Source organism: Procambarus clarkii, chromosome 17 (assembly GCF_040958095.1).
Source record: "Procambarus clarkii isolate CNS0578487 chromosome 17, FALCON_Pclarkii_2.0, whole genome shotgun sequence".
Taxonomy (NCBI): Eukaryota; Metazoa; Arthropoda; class Malacostraca; order Decapoda; family Cambaridae; genus Procambarus; species Procambarus clarkii.
Genome location: NC_091166.1, coordinates 8041329 through 8060217, shown reverse-complemented (window position 1 = coordinate 8060217; position 18889 = coordinate 8041329). Strand labels below are relative to the sequence as shown.

The window sequence follows — 18889 nt, the reverse complement described above, 5'->3', positions numbered from 1 at the left end:
ATTCACTTGAACGTGTAAAGCGTAGGATGACAAAGTTAATTCCCCAAACTAGAAATCTTCCATATGAAGAAAGCTTAACAAAGCTTAAATTGCATTCACTGGAACGGCGAAGAATTAGGAGCCAATTACCGCGTAACGTGGTGGAGGTGGGGTCCCTCGATTGTTTTAAACGTGAGTTGGACATGTATATAAGTGGGATTGAGTGGTTATAAATAGGAGCTGCCTCCTATGGGCCAATAAGCCTTCTGTAGTTTCTTTAGTATTAATATCTTGTGTTAAGTAATCAAACAGCTCCTTCATCCATGACCCGCCTGTGTTGGGATCAAGCACTTCCACCTCACCTCTCTACATATTGGTGAGGTGAGGGTACGTGGACCCCGACACATATATATAACAGAACATCAAGGAAATCATTCATTAACCAATCTGCACCATTCGCTGTTCTCTTGAAGATTATTCGGCCTTATAATTTACTTCTGGGAGAAAGTTGCATGTTCTAGTTACTGTTCGAACACTAGACACCACTCCACATTATAGATAAATATTTAGTCGTTGTTGTGAACACAATTATGAGTACCTCTTATAAAGATTACGAAGACGTTATTGACATATTCACTCAACTTGACAATCTTTCGAAAGAGAGTGATGTGTCCGTCACGACTCATCCTCTGCATGAGGAGACTGAGGAACAAGGCGCCAGAATGCTGCGGTACATTAGTGAGACGTCAGCAGTGTGTCCCAAGGAGTCTGGGCAGGAATTTACACTACTGAAGCCTGTGGAAGACACTGGTGAGAAGTTAGAAGACTCATCCTCTGTAACGACTTATCCTCTGCATGAGGAGACTGAGGAACAAGGCGCCAGTATGTTGAGGTACATTGGTGAGACGTCAGCAGTGTGTCCCAAGGAGTCTGGGCAAGAATTTACACTACTGAAGCCTGTGGAAGACTCTGGTGAGAAGTTAGAAGTGAGTCCCAAGTATGGGGAAGGATCTACAGTACTGAGGAGACGAAGGGCTGTACATAGTGGTGAGAAGTCAAAAGTGAGTCCCAAGTATGGGGAAGGATCTACAGTACTGAGGAGACGAAGGGCTGTCCATAGTGGTGAGAAGTCAGAAGAGAGTCCCAAGCATGGGGAAGGATCTACAGTACTGAGGAAAAGGAGGGCTGTACAAAGTGGTGAGAAGTCAGAAGAGAGTCCCAAGTATGGGGAAGGATCTCCACTACCGAAGAAACGGAGGGCGGTACGTAGTGGTATGAAGCCTACGTTATGTGACCGGTATCCTGGTGAGAAGTCAGAAGTATTTCCCAAGTCTGGCCAAGAATTTCCACTACTTAAGACTGTGGAACAAGGCAGGCTGGGGCATACTGGTGAGAAGTTAGAAGCGTGTCCAGAGTCCGGGGAAAGATCTACACTACTGAAGAAGCAAATGGTGGCAGATAGGCCGTCATGTTACCAGTGTGGGAAAACCTTCAGCGACCGCAGTGGCTTAAACAGGCACATGCTCGTCCATACTGGCGTTAAATCTCACGTGTGTGAAGAGTGTGGGAAAAAGTTCCTTCGAAATGATTATTTGCAGCAGCACCTGATGGCCCACAGTGGTGATAAACACTTCCTGTGCAAGCACTGCGGGAAAAGATTCTGCCGACTTGGCAACTTGAATGATCACATGATGGGACATAATGGTGCGAGACCTCACATGTGTCATGTGTGTGATAAACTATTCAGCAGACCGGACTATCTGAAGGACCACATGGTGGTTCATATGATTTGATGACAAACCTTACATGTGCCCACACTGTGGGGATAGATACACTCAGCTTGGAAATATGAACAAACACATTCAGCTGCATACAACTGTGCTCGGTGTGTGAGAATTTTGAAATATTGTATAAATAGCGAGAGCCTAATCTCAAAATTAGGCTACAATGTTCCTGTTAATAAACTTTCAAATTTACTGCAATTTGCCTATTAATATTCTTAAAATTTTCCTACAATGTACCTATTATTATTCAAATTTGGTACATATTATTAACTTATAATTATTTGTTAGATTAAGGACCTGTCCGAAATGTTGTGTGTTAGTGATGTTAAAAACATCAATGTTATATACTTACAAACCCAATGCACCTTCTTGCACTAGTATATAAATAAATGAAAAATAAAAAGGACATATGGTTTAAATATATATCTATTTATTTACAAGAATATTTTATTTACAATATTTACAAGAATAAATATTGTGATTTTATCCTGTAATGAAATCATATCCTAAACTAACTAATCAGTATAATGAACAAATCTACAATGACCGTAATAAGGATTTGAACCTACACACGGGATGTTCCCAGAAGCGCCTTAGTCAACTGTACCACCACATGGTCAAAAGAATGAGTCACAATAATGTGGCTGAAGTAGTTCGTCACAATCGACTTGAGAATGGTCCAGGACGGACCGAAATGTCGTCGTCCCTTCACCTTCTAGTGATTTTATACTTTTCAAACTAGATCATCCATATTATTCCAGTATACATAAGAAACTTCTTCATTTGCATTGGAATAATTAATACATAATCTAGCTTAACCTAGCTAACAGCCAATATCTATATATCTAAGTGAACAAATTGTTTACTGTGGCCAATCATATCCATTTCCTAGTAAGCATTCATAACATACTAGTAACAGTTCTGTCAAAAACCACAGTACTCAGTACAAACCACAGCACAGTACAATCTTATTTCACATATATATATCATATATATATATATATGAAAATATCTATCTTTAAAAGTGTTTTTAACACAGTAAGAATATTTCATTACAATATTACCTATATTAACTGAAGTAAACCCTACTGATTTGACCTACAGGTCAAATCATTAGGCATTTCTACAGGATTTTATCAACCCCCTACTAGGGTAATATATCTTGTAATAATTTTGCAAAAAATAGTGCCATTTACTATTTTTAAATAGTTAATTACAAAATTTACCGATATGGTGCAATCGGATGAAAACCAAATTTTTACACTTGACAATTCTTTATTCACTTGTCAAGTGACAACTTGTAATGACACAACTTTACACTTGACAAGTGACAATACACTTGACTTTCAGCTCCTGCTATATCCAGATTCCAGGGAGGAAAGGAAGGATGATCTTTGGAATCATTACCTAATTAGACAGGAATAAAATATTCCTGACAATCATTCCTTCAATGATTCCTGTAATCAAAAAATATAATATCTTGGAAAAGTCAAAGAAAAAAGTTTAGTGTCAAGGACACTAAAGTGTCTACATAATTACTTAACTCAACAGCTTGACAGATGTCAAGAGTTAGCTAATCAGGTATCTCTTGATTTAATCATCTTGAATACGTAAGTGAGTAGCAGCGGTCGGAGACAGAGCAACCTGTCCTCTTAAAAATATGTCCTCTTGAATAACAGGGTCAATGCTGCAGTTGATAAATTTGATAAAATCAATTGCCATGCAGAGATTTATCTAACAGAGATGGCTAATGCTGATTTAACCCGAAGGAAACTTCAGGATATCAGAGCTGAAACAGCAATTATGAAAATATAATTCAGGATCGTCTAGATCAATTAATCAAACTTGCAGTAGCACAGCCAAATGTGAGCACATCCACTCAGTTTGGTACCTTGGCAGATGTAGATGGTGTTCTCAAAAGATTGGCAGATGTAGATGGTGTTCTCAAAAGATTGGCAGATGTAGATGGTGTTCTCAAAAGTTTGGCAGATATAGTTTAATGCTGACAAATAAAGTTTGAGTTACAATATATCACTTGCATGAAATAAATAGGACAGATTTATTTCTAGAAGCGTTAGCAATAAAACTTCTTGTATTATTATTCAGCAATATCTTGTTTGATTATACAGTTCACTTTTGGTCGTAAAGTCACCAGATAGTGCTAACCCCACAAATAAAAAATCTTCTTTGTGAAGAGATTTAAAAAGCTTAATTTACATTCTCTTGGAAGGTGAAGAGTTAAGGGTTAAATTTAGATCAAGATATTACTCTGGGTAAGGGACTATGAATGGTGAAGTTCATTACAAAATGTTTTCCACACACATTCCCACATATTATAACGCTCTGCACACACTTAACAATATTACATAATATGACTTTAAACATATTATATAATATGTGTAAAGTCACTAGTAATTGAGAGATAATAATCGTCACTAATAATTGGGAGATAATAATGATGAGCAGGTGATGAATGAGGAGGGGAAGATGTGTGCAGGGGACACTTACCCGTCCACCACGATGAAAAGATCCAGTCTGTTCCAGGAGTCAGCCATATAAGCCCCTTTCCCAGACCACCCCATCGCCACCATCTTGATCATCTCCACGGCGAAGAAGGCAAAGATTGCGTCGTCGAACATCTGTGGAAGGTGCTCCACCATCACCACCAGCACTATTACAACCACCTCTATTATACATTATATATTATTACATATATATTATATATTAACATACTAAACAATCTGGAGGATGTTGATCCGGACATTTTCTTCAAAAAAGATCAGCTGTAACATGAACGAGGAACAACGGGTTCCAGCTCAACAAGCAACATTGTAGGACTGACAACAGCAGATGCTTTTTCACCCATGGGGTTGTAAACCCGCGGAACGGCCTACCCGCTGAAACCGTAAACGCTAAAAATCGTTTTAAAATACAGCTAGAAAAGATAAGGGAAAATGGGGGGGGGAACCTTTGACAAGCCGCCGGCTTCCTGTCCTCGTCGAGATCACTAGTATTAGTGGCCCCTCAGGTAAGGTGTATATAAAAACATCGTATCCCATGCTGGAGTTCTTATTTACTGACACTTATTATTATTTAAGATATTTCTTAAACCCATTTAAACAATGGGTATAAATTGGATTAGTTTAGATTTAGGAAAAACCTGGGTAAATACTGGTTCGGTAACAGGGTTGTTGATTTGTGGAACCAATTACGCACAACGTTTTAGGCAAGATAAATACTTTTTTTTATTTTCTACTTTTCTATGTCTAAGTGCTCATGCTCCTTGTTTCCTTACACCCATGGTTAAGGGTGTAAGGTCTTATGCCTTCTACTCTCTTCTCTCCGGAGAGGGACAAATTGGCCGGCTGCCTCCCAACATTTCTCGTTGAAGAAGTCCAATATTTCCAGTAGCGACCGCCGAATGAGTTTCTCCAGTGGCATCTTTGACAGCTCTCTCATTTCTTTTTCCAACGATATGCCAAACTTTTACCTCTTGCCCGTTTTCTTAAAGAGTGCATGTCACCTTTCACAAGATGCTAACATGCCACTCCTTAGTGATGTCTCACCGAGTTACACTTTCAGGTGAAGTATGGCTCGTTCTTCTTTATCATAATGCCACATGGGTCCACTGACCTGCTAAGGAAAACTGGTGTTTTTAATCTTTTTAAAAATGGTTTAATTAATTAATCCTGTAGGTAGCAGTTGCGGGAACAGGTCAATAAGGTCAAAGGTCCAAGAACACGACCTTTGCCAAATGCGGAACACAGTCCACCACCACACATACAGGCCTCCACCACCACACATACAGACCTCCACCACCACACATACAGACCACCACCACACATACAGGCCTCCACCACCACACATACAGGCCTCCACCACCACACATACAGACCTCCACCACCACACATACAGACCACCACCACACATACAGACCTCCACCACCACACATACAGACCACCACCACACATACAGGCCTCCACCACCACACATACAGACCTCCACCACCACACATACAGACCTCCACCACCACACATACAGACCACCACCACACATACAGACCTCCACCACCACACATACAGACCTCCACCACCACACATACAGACCTCCACCACCACACATACAGACCTCCACCACCACACATACAGACCTCCACCACCACACATACAGACCTCCACCACCACACATACAGACCTCCACCACCACACATACAGACCTCCACCACCACACATACAGACCTCCACCACCACACATACAGACCTCCACCACCACACATACAGACCTCCACCACCACACATACAGACCTCCACCACCACACATACAGACCTCCACCACCACACATACAGACCACCACCACACATACAGGCCTCCACCACCACACATACAGACCTCCACCACCACACATACAGACCTCCACCACCACACATACAGACCTCCACCACCACACATACAGACCACCACCACACATACAGGCCTCCACCACCACACATACAGGCCTCCACCACCACACATACAGACCTCCACCACCACACATACAGACCTCCACCACACATACAGGCCTCCACCACCACACATACAGGCTTCCACCACTTGTCTTGTGACCATCGTGTTGGGTGGACGTGGGTTGGGAGCTCCTGGATCACTAGTGGAGTGGGAGGGGTAATCAGGCAACTTCGAAGTGAAAAAGACTATAAGTGAATGTACAAGTGAATGAAAAAACCTTGGGTTTTGACCAGAGCCATAAGGTAGTGAAGAAAAACAGTTTAATTAGCGTAATTCAAAATAGTTGAGGAAATACTGTGCAGTGTGAAACCAGACCTCACCGACCTCTGACCGCGTGACCTCACCTCGGCAGCAACCCTTATACCACCACGTGGGACGACGATTGGAGATTCACTCACGTATTGTGTTAGCAGATTGTGCAAGGTATTGAGGAGCGCCTTTTTGGCTAGATTGTTACTGCAATGACTAGAAGGGGTTCAAGGTCAATCACCAGCAGGGATGAGGAGGAGGACAGATTTATAGACAAATTAATAGGGAAATTTGTAGAGAGAAGGAGTGATTGGTTGGAGGATCTAATCCAGGGGATTAAAAGTGAGGTATTTCAGCAAATACAGGATGCGGTAGAGAGGCAGAAACAAGAACTTATGCTCTATGTTCAGGAAGAGATTAGGAAGGGAAGAGAGGACTGGGAGAGGGAATGTGCTCGTATCACAAACGAATTAGGAAGGTTTAGCAGCATGGCTAAGGATAGAGGATTAGTGGGAGATGGGTTAGTGACTGCGGTTGGGATGGGGAATCCCCAGGGGACAGGCTACCAGCATGACAATGAATTACTGAGGAGACGGTCTATTATAATACATGGATTATTCGAATCTAGGGCACCAACAAGACAAGAGAGAATAGAAACAAAAAAATACGAATTGCACGAGATATTGAGGTGTATTGGAGCAGAGATGGCAGAACGCGAGGTGGATATCAATCGACGGGTTGGACCCTACAATTGTACCAAGAATAGACCTGTTCTGGTGCAATTCTCCAATGAGGAGGCAGTGGAGTACATAATGAGGAGCAAGCATTTACTCAGAGGAAGTGAAACCCATTACAATGTGTTTATAGAGAGGTTTATGACGAAAGATGAGCAAACAGCCCACAAAAATAGATGGCAACAACGACAACGTACTAGCCTATCAGGTAGTCTCACCTCCCAGGTCACATCCCAGGTCACCTCCCAGGTCACCTCCCAGGTCATCTCCCAGGTCGCATCCTCCCCAACTCAGCCCTCCTATACATCCCCCCTGCCTCAGCCTCCCAAAACCCCCCTGTCCCTTCCACATTTGCACCTCCACAACGATTCCCCTGCCCCTGCTACATCACACTTGTCAGCGACCCCAGTGGGTCAAGCAATGCCCTCCCCAAACCCACCTTCCCATCCCCCCTCCCCAAATACCCCTTCCCACTCCCCTGCCCCTTCTACCCCATTGACTTCAATTCCATCTACTCCATCCCAGCTTCCACTGCACCCCTCTTCCACTCACCCCCAAACCCCACCCAACCCTCACCCCTCCTATGCACCTCCAGCCCACATTTAACCCCCTCACCTTGTGACCCCCTAACACCTTCCCCCATCTCCCTCTTCCCCTCTTCTACCCCAAAACCCCCACCTACCCCCGATTCCCCCCTAACTAATATACCCTCTCTTCCACTCCCAGCACCCATGCTCCATTCTCATCTCAGCTCTCCGCCCTCAGTAGCCCTCTTCCCCCCAATCTCTCAACCTCTATCTGACTCTCAGTCTCACTCTATTTCTCAACCCCCCTATGCTATTCAGACCCCTAACTTTCAGACCCATTATGCCCTTCCTACCCCCCTAGATGCCCAGACCCCATTCGCCTACCAGGCACTCCCAGGCACCCCCCCACTTGCCCCCCAGACACCCCCCAGTTCCCCCCAGACCCCTGGTAAAAGGGGGAACTCTGACACCCGAGTTTCCAAGAAGAGTCTCAAGGTTTGGTACACCAATGCTGATGGGGTAGCCAATAAAGCAGAAGAGATAAAAGAAAGAGTTAGTGAGGCAGACCCAGACATAGTGGCAATAGTGGAAACTAAAATAAATGGCATGATCTCGGATGCAATCTTTCCAGAGGGGTACCAGGTGATAAGAAAAGAAAGGACACAGAGACAGGGAGGAGGAGTGGCACTACTAATAAAGCGGAAATGGAAGTTTGATGAGCTGGAAAATCCGGGTACCAATGAAAGCACAAGCTTCATACATGGAACTCTGACAGTGGATGGGAAGAAGATTGTAATCTTGATACTCTACAATCCCCCACCAAACAGTAGAAGGCCCAGGCAGGAGTACGAGGACAGCAACAAGACATGTATGGATGAACTGCAGAGGGCAGCAACTTTAGCGCATAGAATGAGAGCGAAGCTGCTGGTCATGGGGGACCTAAATCACGGAGAGATAGATTGGGAAACGAGGAATCCCCATGGCGGGGAGGAGACCTGGGGAGCGAAGCTGGTAGACGTTATTGACAGGAATTTCCTAACACAGCATGTGAAAGAAGATACTAGGGAAAGAGGAGGGGATACGCCCAGCCTATTAGATCTCATTATCACTCAGAATGTAGAAGACATCGAGCAGTTGGAACATGAAATACCACTAGGAGCTAGTGACCATTGTGTCCTAGCCTTTGACTACATGATGGAGCTTAAAATTGTGACCAAAGGACAAGAGGTCCGGGAAAGGAGACTTGATTACAGAAAAGGGGACTACAGAAGGATAAGGGACTACCTGGGAGAAGTGCAGTGGGAGGAAGACCTTAGAGGAAAAACAGTGCAAGGTATGATGAACCAAGTCATATTGAAATGCAAGGAGGCTGAAGATAGATTTATTCCAACAATAAAGGAAAAAAGCAGGAGGGAATATAATAACCCATGGTTTAATAGACAGTGTCAGGAAGCAAAGGTGAGAAGCAGGAGGGAGTGGAGGAAGTACAGAAGACAAAGGACAGAGGACAACAGGATTAGATGTAACAGAGCTAGGAATGATTACATTAACATAAGACGAGTGTCGGAAAGAAATTATGAGAACGATATTGCAGTCAAAGCGAAAAAGCAACCAAAATTACTACATAGCCATATAAGAAGGAAGATGTCGGTAAATGACCAAGTGACAAGACTGAGGAAAACAGAAGGGGCATATACAGAAAGCGACAAGGAAATCTGCGAGGTACTGAATGCAAAATTCCATGGAGTGTTCACTACCGAGCCTGAGCAGCTCCCATTGTTAGAAGAGATTACCCAAGATGAAAGACTATCAGATATAGAGGTGACAGCAGAGGATGTAATGAAACAGTTGACAACACTGGATGCAAATAAAGCTGTTGGACCAGACAAAGTATCACCGTGGATACTTAAAGAGGCAGCGCAGGCTCTCAGCGTGCCTCTGGCAATGATCTTCAATGAGTCACTTATGTCGGGAGAATTGCCCAGTTGCTGGAAGGAGGCAAATGTCGTACCGATTTTCAAAAAGGGGGATAGGGAGGAGGCACTTAACTACAGACCCGTATCACTGACAAGCATCCCCTGCAAAATACTTGAAAGAATAATTAGGCTAAGACTTGTTGAGCACCTGGAGAGCATTGGGTTTGTAAACAAGCACCAACATGGGTTCTGGACAGGGAAATCATGCCTAACAAACCTTTTAGGCATGATAAAGTTGGACCAGACAAAGTATCACCGTGGATACTTAAAGAGGCAGCGCAGGCTCTCAGCGTGCCTCTGGCAATGATCTTCAATGAGTCACTTATGTCGGGAGAATTGCCCAGTTGCTGGAAGGAGGCAAATGTCGTACCGATTTTCAAAAAGGGGGATAGGGAGGAGGCACTTAACTACAGACCCGTATCACTGACAAGCATCCCCTGCAAAATACTTGAAAGAATAATTAGGCTAAGACTTGTTGAGCACCTGGAGAGCATTGGGTTTGTAAACAAGCACCAACATGGGTTCTGGACAGGGAAATCATGCCTAACAAACCTTTTAGGCATGATAAAGTAAACCTATGTAAAGTAAAGTAAAGTAAAGCAAACCTATGATAAAGTAACAAGGATAAGGCAGGACAGAGAAGGCTGGGCAGACTGCATATTTCTTGACTGCCAAAAGGCCTTTGATACGGTACCGCACATGAGACTGCTATACAAACTTGAGAGGCAGGCAGGAGTAAGCGGAAAGGCCCTAGTATGGGTGAAGAACTACCTAACAGGAAGGAGCCAGAGGGTAATGGTAAGGGGCGAAAAGTCGGACTGGCGAACAGTAACAAGTGGAGTACCTCAAGGATCGGTGCTGGGACCAATCCTCTTTCTAATTTACGTAAATGATATGTTTACAGGAGTGGAATCATACATGTCGATGTTTGCAGATGACGCAAAATTAATGAGAAGAGTTGTGACAGACGAGGATTGTAGGATCCTCCAAGAGGACTTAAACAGGCTGCAGAGATGGTCAGAGAAATGGCTACTGGAGTTTAACACCAGTAAATGTAAAGTTATGGAAATGGGATCAGGTGACAGGAGACCAAAGGGACAGTACACAATGAAGGGGAACAGCCTACCTGTAACGATTCGAGAAAGAGACCTGGGAGTGGATGTGACACCTAATCTAACTCCTGAGGCACATATAAGTAGGATAACGACAGCAGCGTACTCTACACTGGCGAAAATTAGAACTTCATTCAGAAACCTAAATGAGGAAGCTTTTAGGGCGCTTTACACTGCCTACGTGAGACCCGTCTTAGAGTATGCCGCGCCATCATGGAGCCCCCACCTGAAGAAACACATAAAGAAACTGGAGAAGGTTCAGAGGTTTGCGACGAGGCTTGTCCCAGAGCTACGAGGGATGGGATATGAAGAGCGGCTGAAGGAACTGAACCTTACGACACTAGAGAAAAGAAGGGAGAGAGGAGATATGATAGGGACATATAAAATACTCAGGGGAATTGACAAAGTGGAAATAGACCAAATGTTCACACGTAATAATAACAGAACGAGGGGACATGGGTGGAAACTGGAAACTCAGATGAGTCACAGAGATGTTAGGAAGTTTTCTTTTAGCGTGAGAGTAGTAGAAAATGGAATGCACTTGGGGAACAGGTTTGGAAGCAAATACTATTCATACTTTTAAAACTAGGTATGATAGGGAAATGGGACAGGAGTCATTGCTGTAAACAACCGATAGCTAGAAAGCGGGATCCAAGAGTCAATGCTCGATCCTGCAAGCACATATAGGTGAGTACACATACAGACCCACCACCACCACACATACAGGCCTCCACCACCACACATACAGACCTCCACCACCACACATACAGACCTCCACCACCACACATACAGACCTCCACCACCACACATACAGACCTCCACCACCACACATACAGACCTCCACCACCACACATACAGACCACCACCACACATACAGGCCTCCAACACCACACATACAGGCCTCCACCACCACACATACAGACCTCCACCACCACACATACAGACCTCCACCACCACACATACAGACCACCACCACACATACAGGCCTCCACCACCACACATACAGACCTCCACCACCACACATTCAGACCTCCACCACCACACATACAGACCTCCACCACACATACAGGCCTCCACCACCCACACATACAGGCTTCCACCACCACACATACAGGCCTCCACCACCACACATACAGGCTTCCACCACCACACATACAGGCCTCCACCACCACACATACAGGCTTCCACCACCACACATACAGACCTCCACCACCACACATACAGACCTCCACCACCACACATACAGGCCTCCACCACCACACATACAGACCTCCACCACTACACATACAGACCTCCACCACCACACATACAGACATCCACCACCACACATACAGACATCCACCACCACACATACAGGCCTCCACCACCACACATACAGACCTCCACCACCACACATACAGACCTCCACCACCACACATACAGACCTCCACCACCACACATACAGACCTCCACCACCACACATACAGACCTCCACCACCACACATACAGACCTCCACCACACATACAGGCCTCCACCACCACACATACAGGCTTCCACCACCACACATACAGACCTCCACCACCACACATACAGACCTCCACCACCACACATACAGACCTCCACCACCACACATACAGACCTCCACCACCACACATACAGGCCTCCACCACCACACATACAGGCCTCCACCACCACACATACAGACCTCCACCACCACACATACAGACCTCCACCACCACACACATACAGACCTCCACCACCACACATACAGGCCTCCACCACCACACATACAGACCACCACCACACATACAGACCTCCACCACCACTGCATGGCAATTGATTTTATCAAATTTATCAACTGCCAGCATTGACCCTGTTATTCAAGATGATTAAATCAAGAGATACCTGATTAGCTAACTCTTGACATCTGTCAAGCTGTTGAGTTAAGTAATTATGTAGACACTTTAGTGTCCTTGACACTAAACTTTTTTCTTTGACTTTTCCAAGATATTATATTTTTTGATTACAGGAATCATTGAAGGAATGATTGTCAGGATATTTTATTCCTGTCTAATTAGGTAATGATTCCAAAGATCATCCTTCCTTTCCTCCCTGGAATCTGGATATAGCAGGAGCTGAAAGTCAAGTGTATTGTCACTTGTCAAGTGTAAAGTTGTGTCATTACAAGTTGTCACTTGACAAGTGAATAAAGAATTGTCAAGTGTAAAAATTTGGTTTTTCATCCGATTGCACCATATCGGTAAATTTTGTAATTAACTATTTAAAAATAGTAAATGGCACTATTTTTTGCAAAATTATTACAAGATATATTACCCTAGTAGGGGGTTGATAAAATCCTGTAGAAATGCCTAATGATTTGACCTGTAGGTCAAATCAGTAGGGTTTACTTCAGTTAATATAGGTAATATTGTAATGAAATATTCTTACTGTATTAAAAAACACTTTTAAAGATAGATATTTTCAGTATATATATATATATATATATATATATATATATATATATATATATATATATATATATATATATATATATATATATATATATATATATATATATATATATATATATATATATATATATATATGATATATATATGTGAAATAAGATTGTACTGAGTACTGTGGTTTTTGACAGAACTGTTACTAGTATGTTATGAATGCTTACTAGGAAATGGATATGATTGGCCACAGTAAACAATTTGTTCACTTAGATATATAGATATTGGCTGTTAGCTAAGTTAAGCTAGATTATGTATTAATTATTCAATGCAAATGAAGAAGTTTCTTATGTATACTGGAATAATATGGATGATCTAGTTTGAAAAGTATAAATCACTAGAAGGTGAAGGGACGACGACATTTCGGTCCGTCCTGGACCATTCTCAAGTCGATTGTGACGAACTACTTCAGCCACATTATTGTGACTCATTCTTTTGACCATGTGGTGGTACAGTTGACTAAGGCGCTTCTGGGAACATCCCGTGTGTAGGTTCAAATCCTTATTACGGTCATTGTAGATTTGTTCATTATACTGATTAGTTAGTTTAGGATATGATTTCATTACAGGATAAAATCACAATATTTATTCTTGTAAATATTGTAAATAAAATATTCTTGTAAATAAATAGATATATATTTAAACCATATGTCCTTTTTATTTTTCATTTATTTATATACTAGTGCAAGAAGGTGCATTGGGTTTGTAAGTATATAACATTGATGTTTTTAACATCACTAACACACAACATTTCGGACAGGTCCTTAATCTAACAAATAATTATAAGTTAATAATATGTACCAAATTTGAATAATAATAGGTACATTGTAGGAAAATTTTAAGAATATTAATAGGCAAATTGCAGTAAATTTGAAAGTTTATTAACAGGAACATTGTAGCAAAATTTTGAGATTAGGCTCTCACTATTTATACAATATTTCAAAATTCTCACACACCGAGCACAGTTGTATGCAGCTGAATGTGTTTGTTCATATTTCCAAGCTGAGTGTATCTATCCCCACAGTGTGGGCACATGTAAGGTTTGTCATCAAATCATATGAACCACCATGTGGTCCTTCAGATAGTCCGGTCTGCTGAATAGTTTATCACACACATGACACATGTGAGGTCTCGCACCATTATGTCCCATCATGTGATCATTCAAGTTGCCAAGTCGGCAGAATCTTTTCCCGCAGTGCTTGCACAGGAAGTGTTTATCACCACTGTGGGCCATCAGGTGCTGCTGCAAATAATCATTTCGAAGGAACTTTTTCCCACACTCTTCACACACGTGAGATTTAACGCCAGTATGGACGAGCATGTGCCTGTTTAAGCCACTGCGGTCGCTGAAGGTTTTCCCACACTGGTAACATGACGGCCTATCTGCCACCATTTGCTTCTTCAGTAGTGTAGATCTTTCCCCGGACTCTGGACACGCTTCTAACTTCTCACCAGTATGCCCCAGCCTGCCTTGTTCCACAGTCTTAAGTAGTGGAAATTCTTGGCCAGACTTGGGAAATACTTCTGACTTCTCACCAGGATACCGGTCACATAACGTAGGCTTCATACCACTACGTACCGCCCTCCGTTTCTTCGGTAGTGGAGATCCTTCCCCATACTTGGGACTCTCTTCTGACTTCTCACCACTTTGTACAGCCCTCCTTTTCCTCAGTACTGTAGATCCTTCCCCATACTTGGGACTCTCTTCTGACTTCTCACCACTATGGACAGCCCTTCGTCTCCTCAGTACTGTAGATCCATCCCCATACTTGGGACTCACTTCTAACTTCTCACCAGAGTCTTCCACAGGCTTCAGTAGTGTAAATTCTTGCCCAGACTCCTTGGGACACACTGCTGACGTCTCACCAATGTACCTCAACATACTGGCGCCTTGTTCCTCTGTCTCCTCATGCAGAGGATAAGTCGTTACAGAGGATGAGTCTTCTAACTTCTCACCAGAGTCTTCCACAGGCTTCAGTAGTGTAAATTCTTGCCCAGACTCCTTGGGACACACTGCTGACGTCTCACCAATGTACCTCAACATACTGGCGCCTTGTTCCTCAGTCTCCTCATGCAGAGGATAAGTCGTGACAGAGGATGAGTCTTCTAACTTCTCACCAGTGTCTTCCACAGGCTTCAGTAGTGTAAATTCTTGCCCAGACTCCTTGGGACACACTGCTGACGTCTCACTAATGTACCGCAGCATTCTGGCGCCTTGTTCCTCAGTCTCCTCATGCAGAGGATGAGTCGTGACAGACACACCACTCTCTTTCGAAAGATTGTCAAGTTGAGTGAATATGTCAATAACGTCTTCGTAATCTTTATAAGAGGTACTCATAATTGTGTTCACAACAACGACTAAATATTTATCTATAATGTGGAGTGGTGTCTAGTGTTCGAACAGTAACTAGAACATGCAACTTTCTCCCAGAAGTAAATTATAAGGCCGAATAATCTTCAAGAGAACAGCGAATGGTGCAGATTGGTTAATGAATGATTTCCTTGATGTTCTGTTATATATATGTGTCGGTGTCCACGTACCCTCACCTCACCAATATGTAGAGAGGTGAGGTGGAAGTGCTTGATCCCAACACAGGCGGGTCATGGATGAAGGAGCTGTTTGATTACTTAACACAAGATATTAATACTAAAGAAACTACAGAAGGCTTATTGGCCCATAGGAGGCAGCTCCTATTTATAACCACTCAATCCCACTTATATACATGTCCAACTCACGTTTAAAACAATCGAGGGACCCCACCTCCACCACGTTACGCGGTAATTGGCTCCTAATTCTTCGCCGTTCCAGTGAATGCAATTTAAGCTTTGTTAATCTTTCTTCATATGGAAGATTTCTAGTTTGGGGAATTAACTTTGTCATCCTACGCTTTACACGTTCAAGTGAATTTATATCCATTCTATAGTACAGCGACCAAAACTGAACTGATTAACAAAGATTAACAAAGCTTAAATTGCATTCACTGGAAATGCGAAGAGTTAGGGGGTGACATGATAGAGGTTTACAAGTGGATGAATGTACATAACAAAGGGGGATATTAATGGAGTATTAAAAGTATCAACACAAGACAACACGAAACAATGAGGTATAAATTGGATAAATTTAGATTTAGGAAAGACGCGTAAATGCAGGCGATGAGTCACAATAACGTGGCTGAAGTATGTTGACCAGACCACACACTAGAAGGTGAAGGGACGACGACGTTTCGGTCCGTCCTGGACCATTCTCAAGTCGATCGATTTGAGAATGGTCCAGGACGGACTGAAACGTCGTCGTCCTTTCTTCTAGTGTGTGGTCTGGTCAATTTAGGTAAATACTGGTTCGGTAACAGGGTTGTTGATATGTGGAATCAATTACCGCGTAACGGTGGAGGCGGGGTCTCTTGATTGTTTCAAACGTGGGTTGGACATGTTTATGAGTTTCCAAATAGATTGGAAAGTCTTGGGTATGGGGTGTTTAAAAAAAATTTAAAACAAAAGGATCAATGCATGAATGTTCGTAATAAGGCGAATAGGACACTGGGATTTATTAATCGAAGCGTTAGTAACAAGACACCTGGTGTGGTTCTTAAGCTATATCTTGCTCTGGTTAGGATTATGCAGTTCAGTTTTGGTCGCCGTATTATAGAATGGATATAAATTCACTTGAACGTGTCCAACGTAGGATGACAAAGTTAATTCCCCAAATTAGAAGTCTTTCATATGAAGAAAGATTAATAAAGCTTAAATTGCATTCACTGGAAAGACGAAGAGTTAGGGTATTGGCCCATACGAGGCAGCTGCTATTTGCCCATACGAGGCAGCTGCTATTGGCCCATACGAGGCAGCTGCTATTGGCCCATACGAGGCAGCTGCTATTGGCCCATACGAGGCAGCTGCTATTGGCCCATACGAGGCAGCTGCTATTGGCCCATACGAGGCAGCTGCTATTGGCCAATACGAGGCAGCTGCTATTGGCCCATACGAGGCAGCTGCTATTGGCCCATACGAGGCAGCTGCTATTGGCCCATACGAGGCAGCTGCCATTGCCCCATACGAGGCAGCTGCTATTGGCCCATACGAGGCAGCTGCTATTGGCCCATACGAGGCAGCTGCTATTGGCACATACGAGGCAGCTGCTATTGGCCCATACGAGGCAGCTGCTATTGGCCCATACGAGGCAGCTGCTATTGGCCCATACGAGGCAGCTGCTATTGCCCTATACGAGGCAGCTGCTATTGCCCTATACGAGGCAGCTGCTATTGCCCTATACGAGGCAGCTGCTATTGGCCCATACGAGGCAGCTGCTATTGGCCCATACGAGGCAGCTGCTATTGGCAACTACGAGGCAGCTGCTATTGGCTCATACGAGGCAGCTGCTATTAGCCCATACGAGGCAGCTGCTATTGGCCCATACGAGGCAGCTGCTATTGGCCTATACGAGGCAGCTGCTATTGGCCCATACGAGGCAGCTGCTATTGGCCCATACGAGGCAGCTGCTATTGGCCCATACGAGGCAGCTGCTATTGGCTGTACTGGTTGATGGGAGGCTGTACTGGTTGATGGGAGGCTGTACTGGTTGATGGGAGACTGTACTGGTTGATGGGAGACTGTACTGGTTGATGGGAGGCTGTACGGGTTGATGGGAGGCTGTACTGGTTGATGGGAGGCTGTACTGGTTGATGGGAGGCTGTACTGGTTGATGGGAGGCTGTACAGGTTGATGGGAGGCTGTACTGCTTGATGGGAGGCTGTACAGGTTGATGGGAGGCTGTACTGGGTGATGGAAGGCTGTACTGGTTGATGGGAGGCTGTACTGGTTGATGGGAGGCTGTACTGGTTGATGGGAGGCTGTACTGGTTGATGGGAGGCTGTACAGGTTGATGGGAGGCTGTACAGGTTTATGGGAGGCTGTACTGGGTGATGGGAGGCTGTACTGGTTGATGGGAGGCTGTACTGGTTGATGAGAGGCTGTACTGGTTGATGGGAGGCTGTACAGGTTGATGGGAGGCTGTACTGGTTGATGGGAGGCTGTACTGGTTGATGGGAGGCTGTACTGGTTGATGGGAGGCTGTACTGGTTGATGGGAGGCTGTACTGGTTGATGGGAGGCTGTACAGGTTGATGGGAGGCTGTACAGGTTGATGGGAGGCTGTACAGGTTGATGGGAGGCTGTACTGGTTGGGTGGCGGGCTGTACTGGTTGGGTGGCGGGCTGTACTGGTTGGGTGGCGGGCTGTACTGGTTGATGGGAGGCTGTACTGGTTGATGGGAGGCTGTACTGGTTGATGGGAGGCTGTACTGGTTGATGTGAGGCTGTACAGGTTGATGGGAGGCTGTACAGATTGATGGGAGGCTGTACTGGTTGATGGGAGGCTGTACTGGTTGATGGGAGGCTGTACTGGTTGATGGGAGGCTGTACTGGTTGGGTGGCGGGCTGTACAGGTTGATGGGAGGCTGTACAGATTGATGGGAGGCTGTACTGGTTGATGGGAGGCTGTACTGGTTGGGTGGCGGGCTGTACTGGTTGATG

The 18889-nt window shown here is 44.2% G+C and overlaps 2 protein-coding genes across 2 annotated transcripts; one reads left to right on the top strand and one right to left on the bottom strand.

The window, feature by feature from the left end:
- Positions 1–569: 569 nt before the first annotated feature.
- On the top strand, positions 570–1772 carry LOC138365568 (zinc finger protein 595-like). Its single transcript, XM_069326041.1, has one exon. It carries the CDS (start codon positions 570–572, stop codon positions 1770–1772), a length of 1203 nt encoding a protein of 400 aa, XP_069182142.1.
- Positions 1773–14410: 12638 nt separating this feature from the next.
- LOC123768519 (zinc finger protein 716-like) lies at positions 14411–15568 on the bottom strand. The gene has a single exon (XM_045759166.2). The coding sequence runs from the start codon at positions 15566–15568 to the stop codon at positions 14411–14413; it is 1158 nt and encodes a 385-aa protein (XP_045615122.2).
- Positions 15569–18889: the final 3321 nt, after the last annotated feature.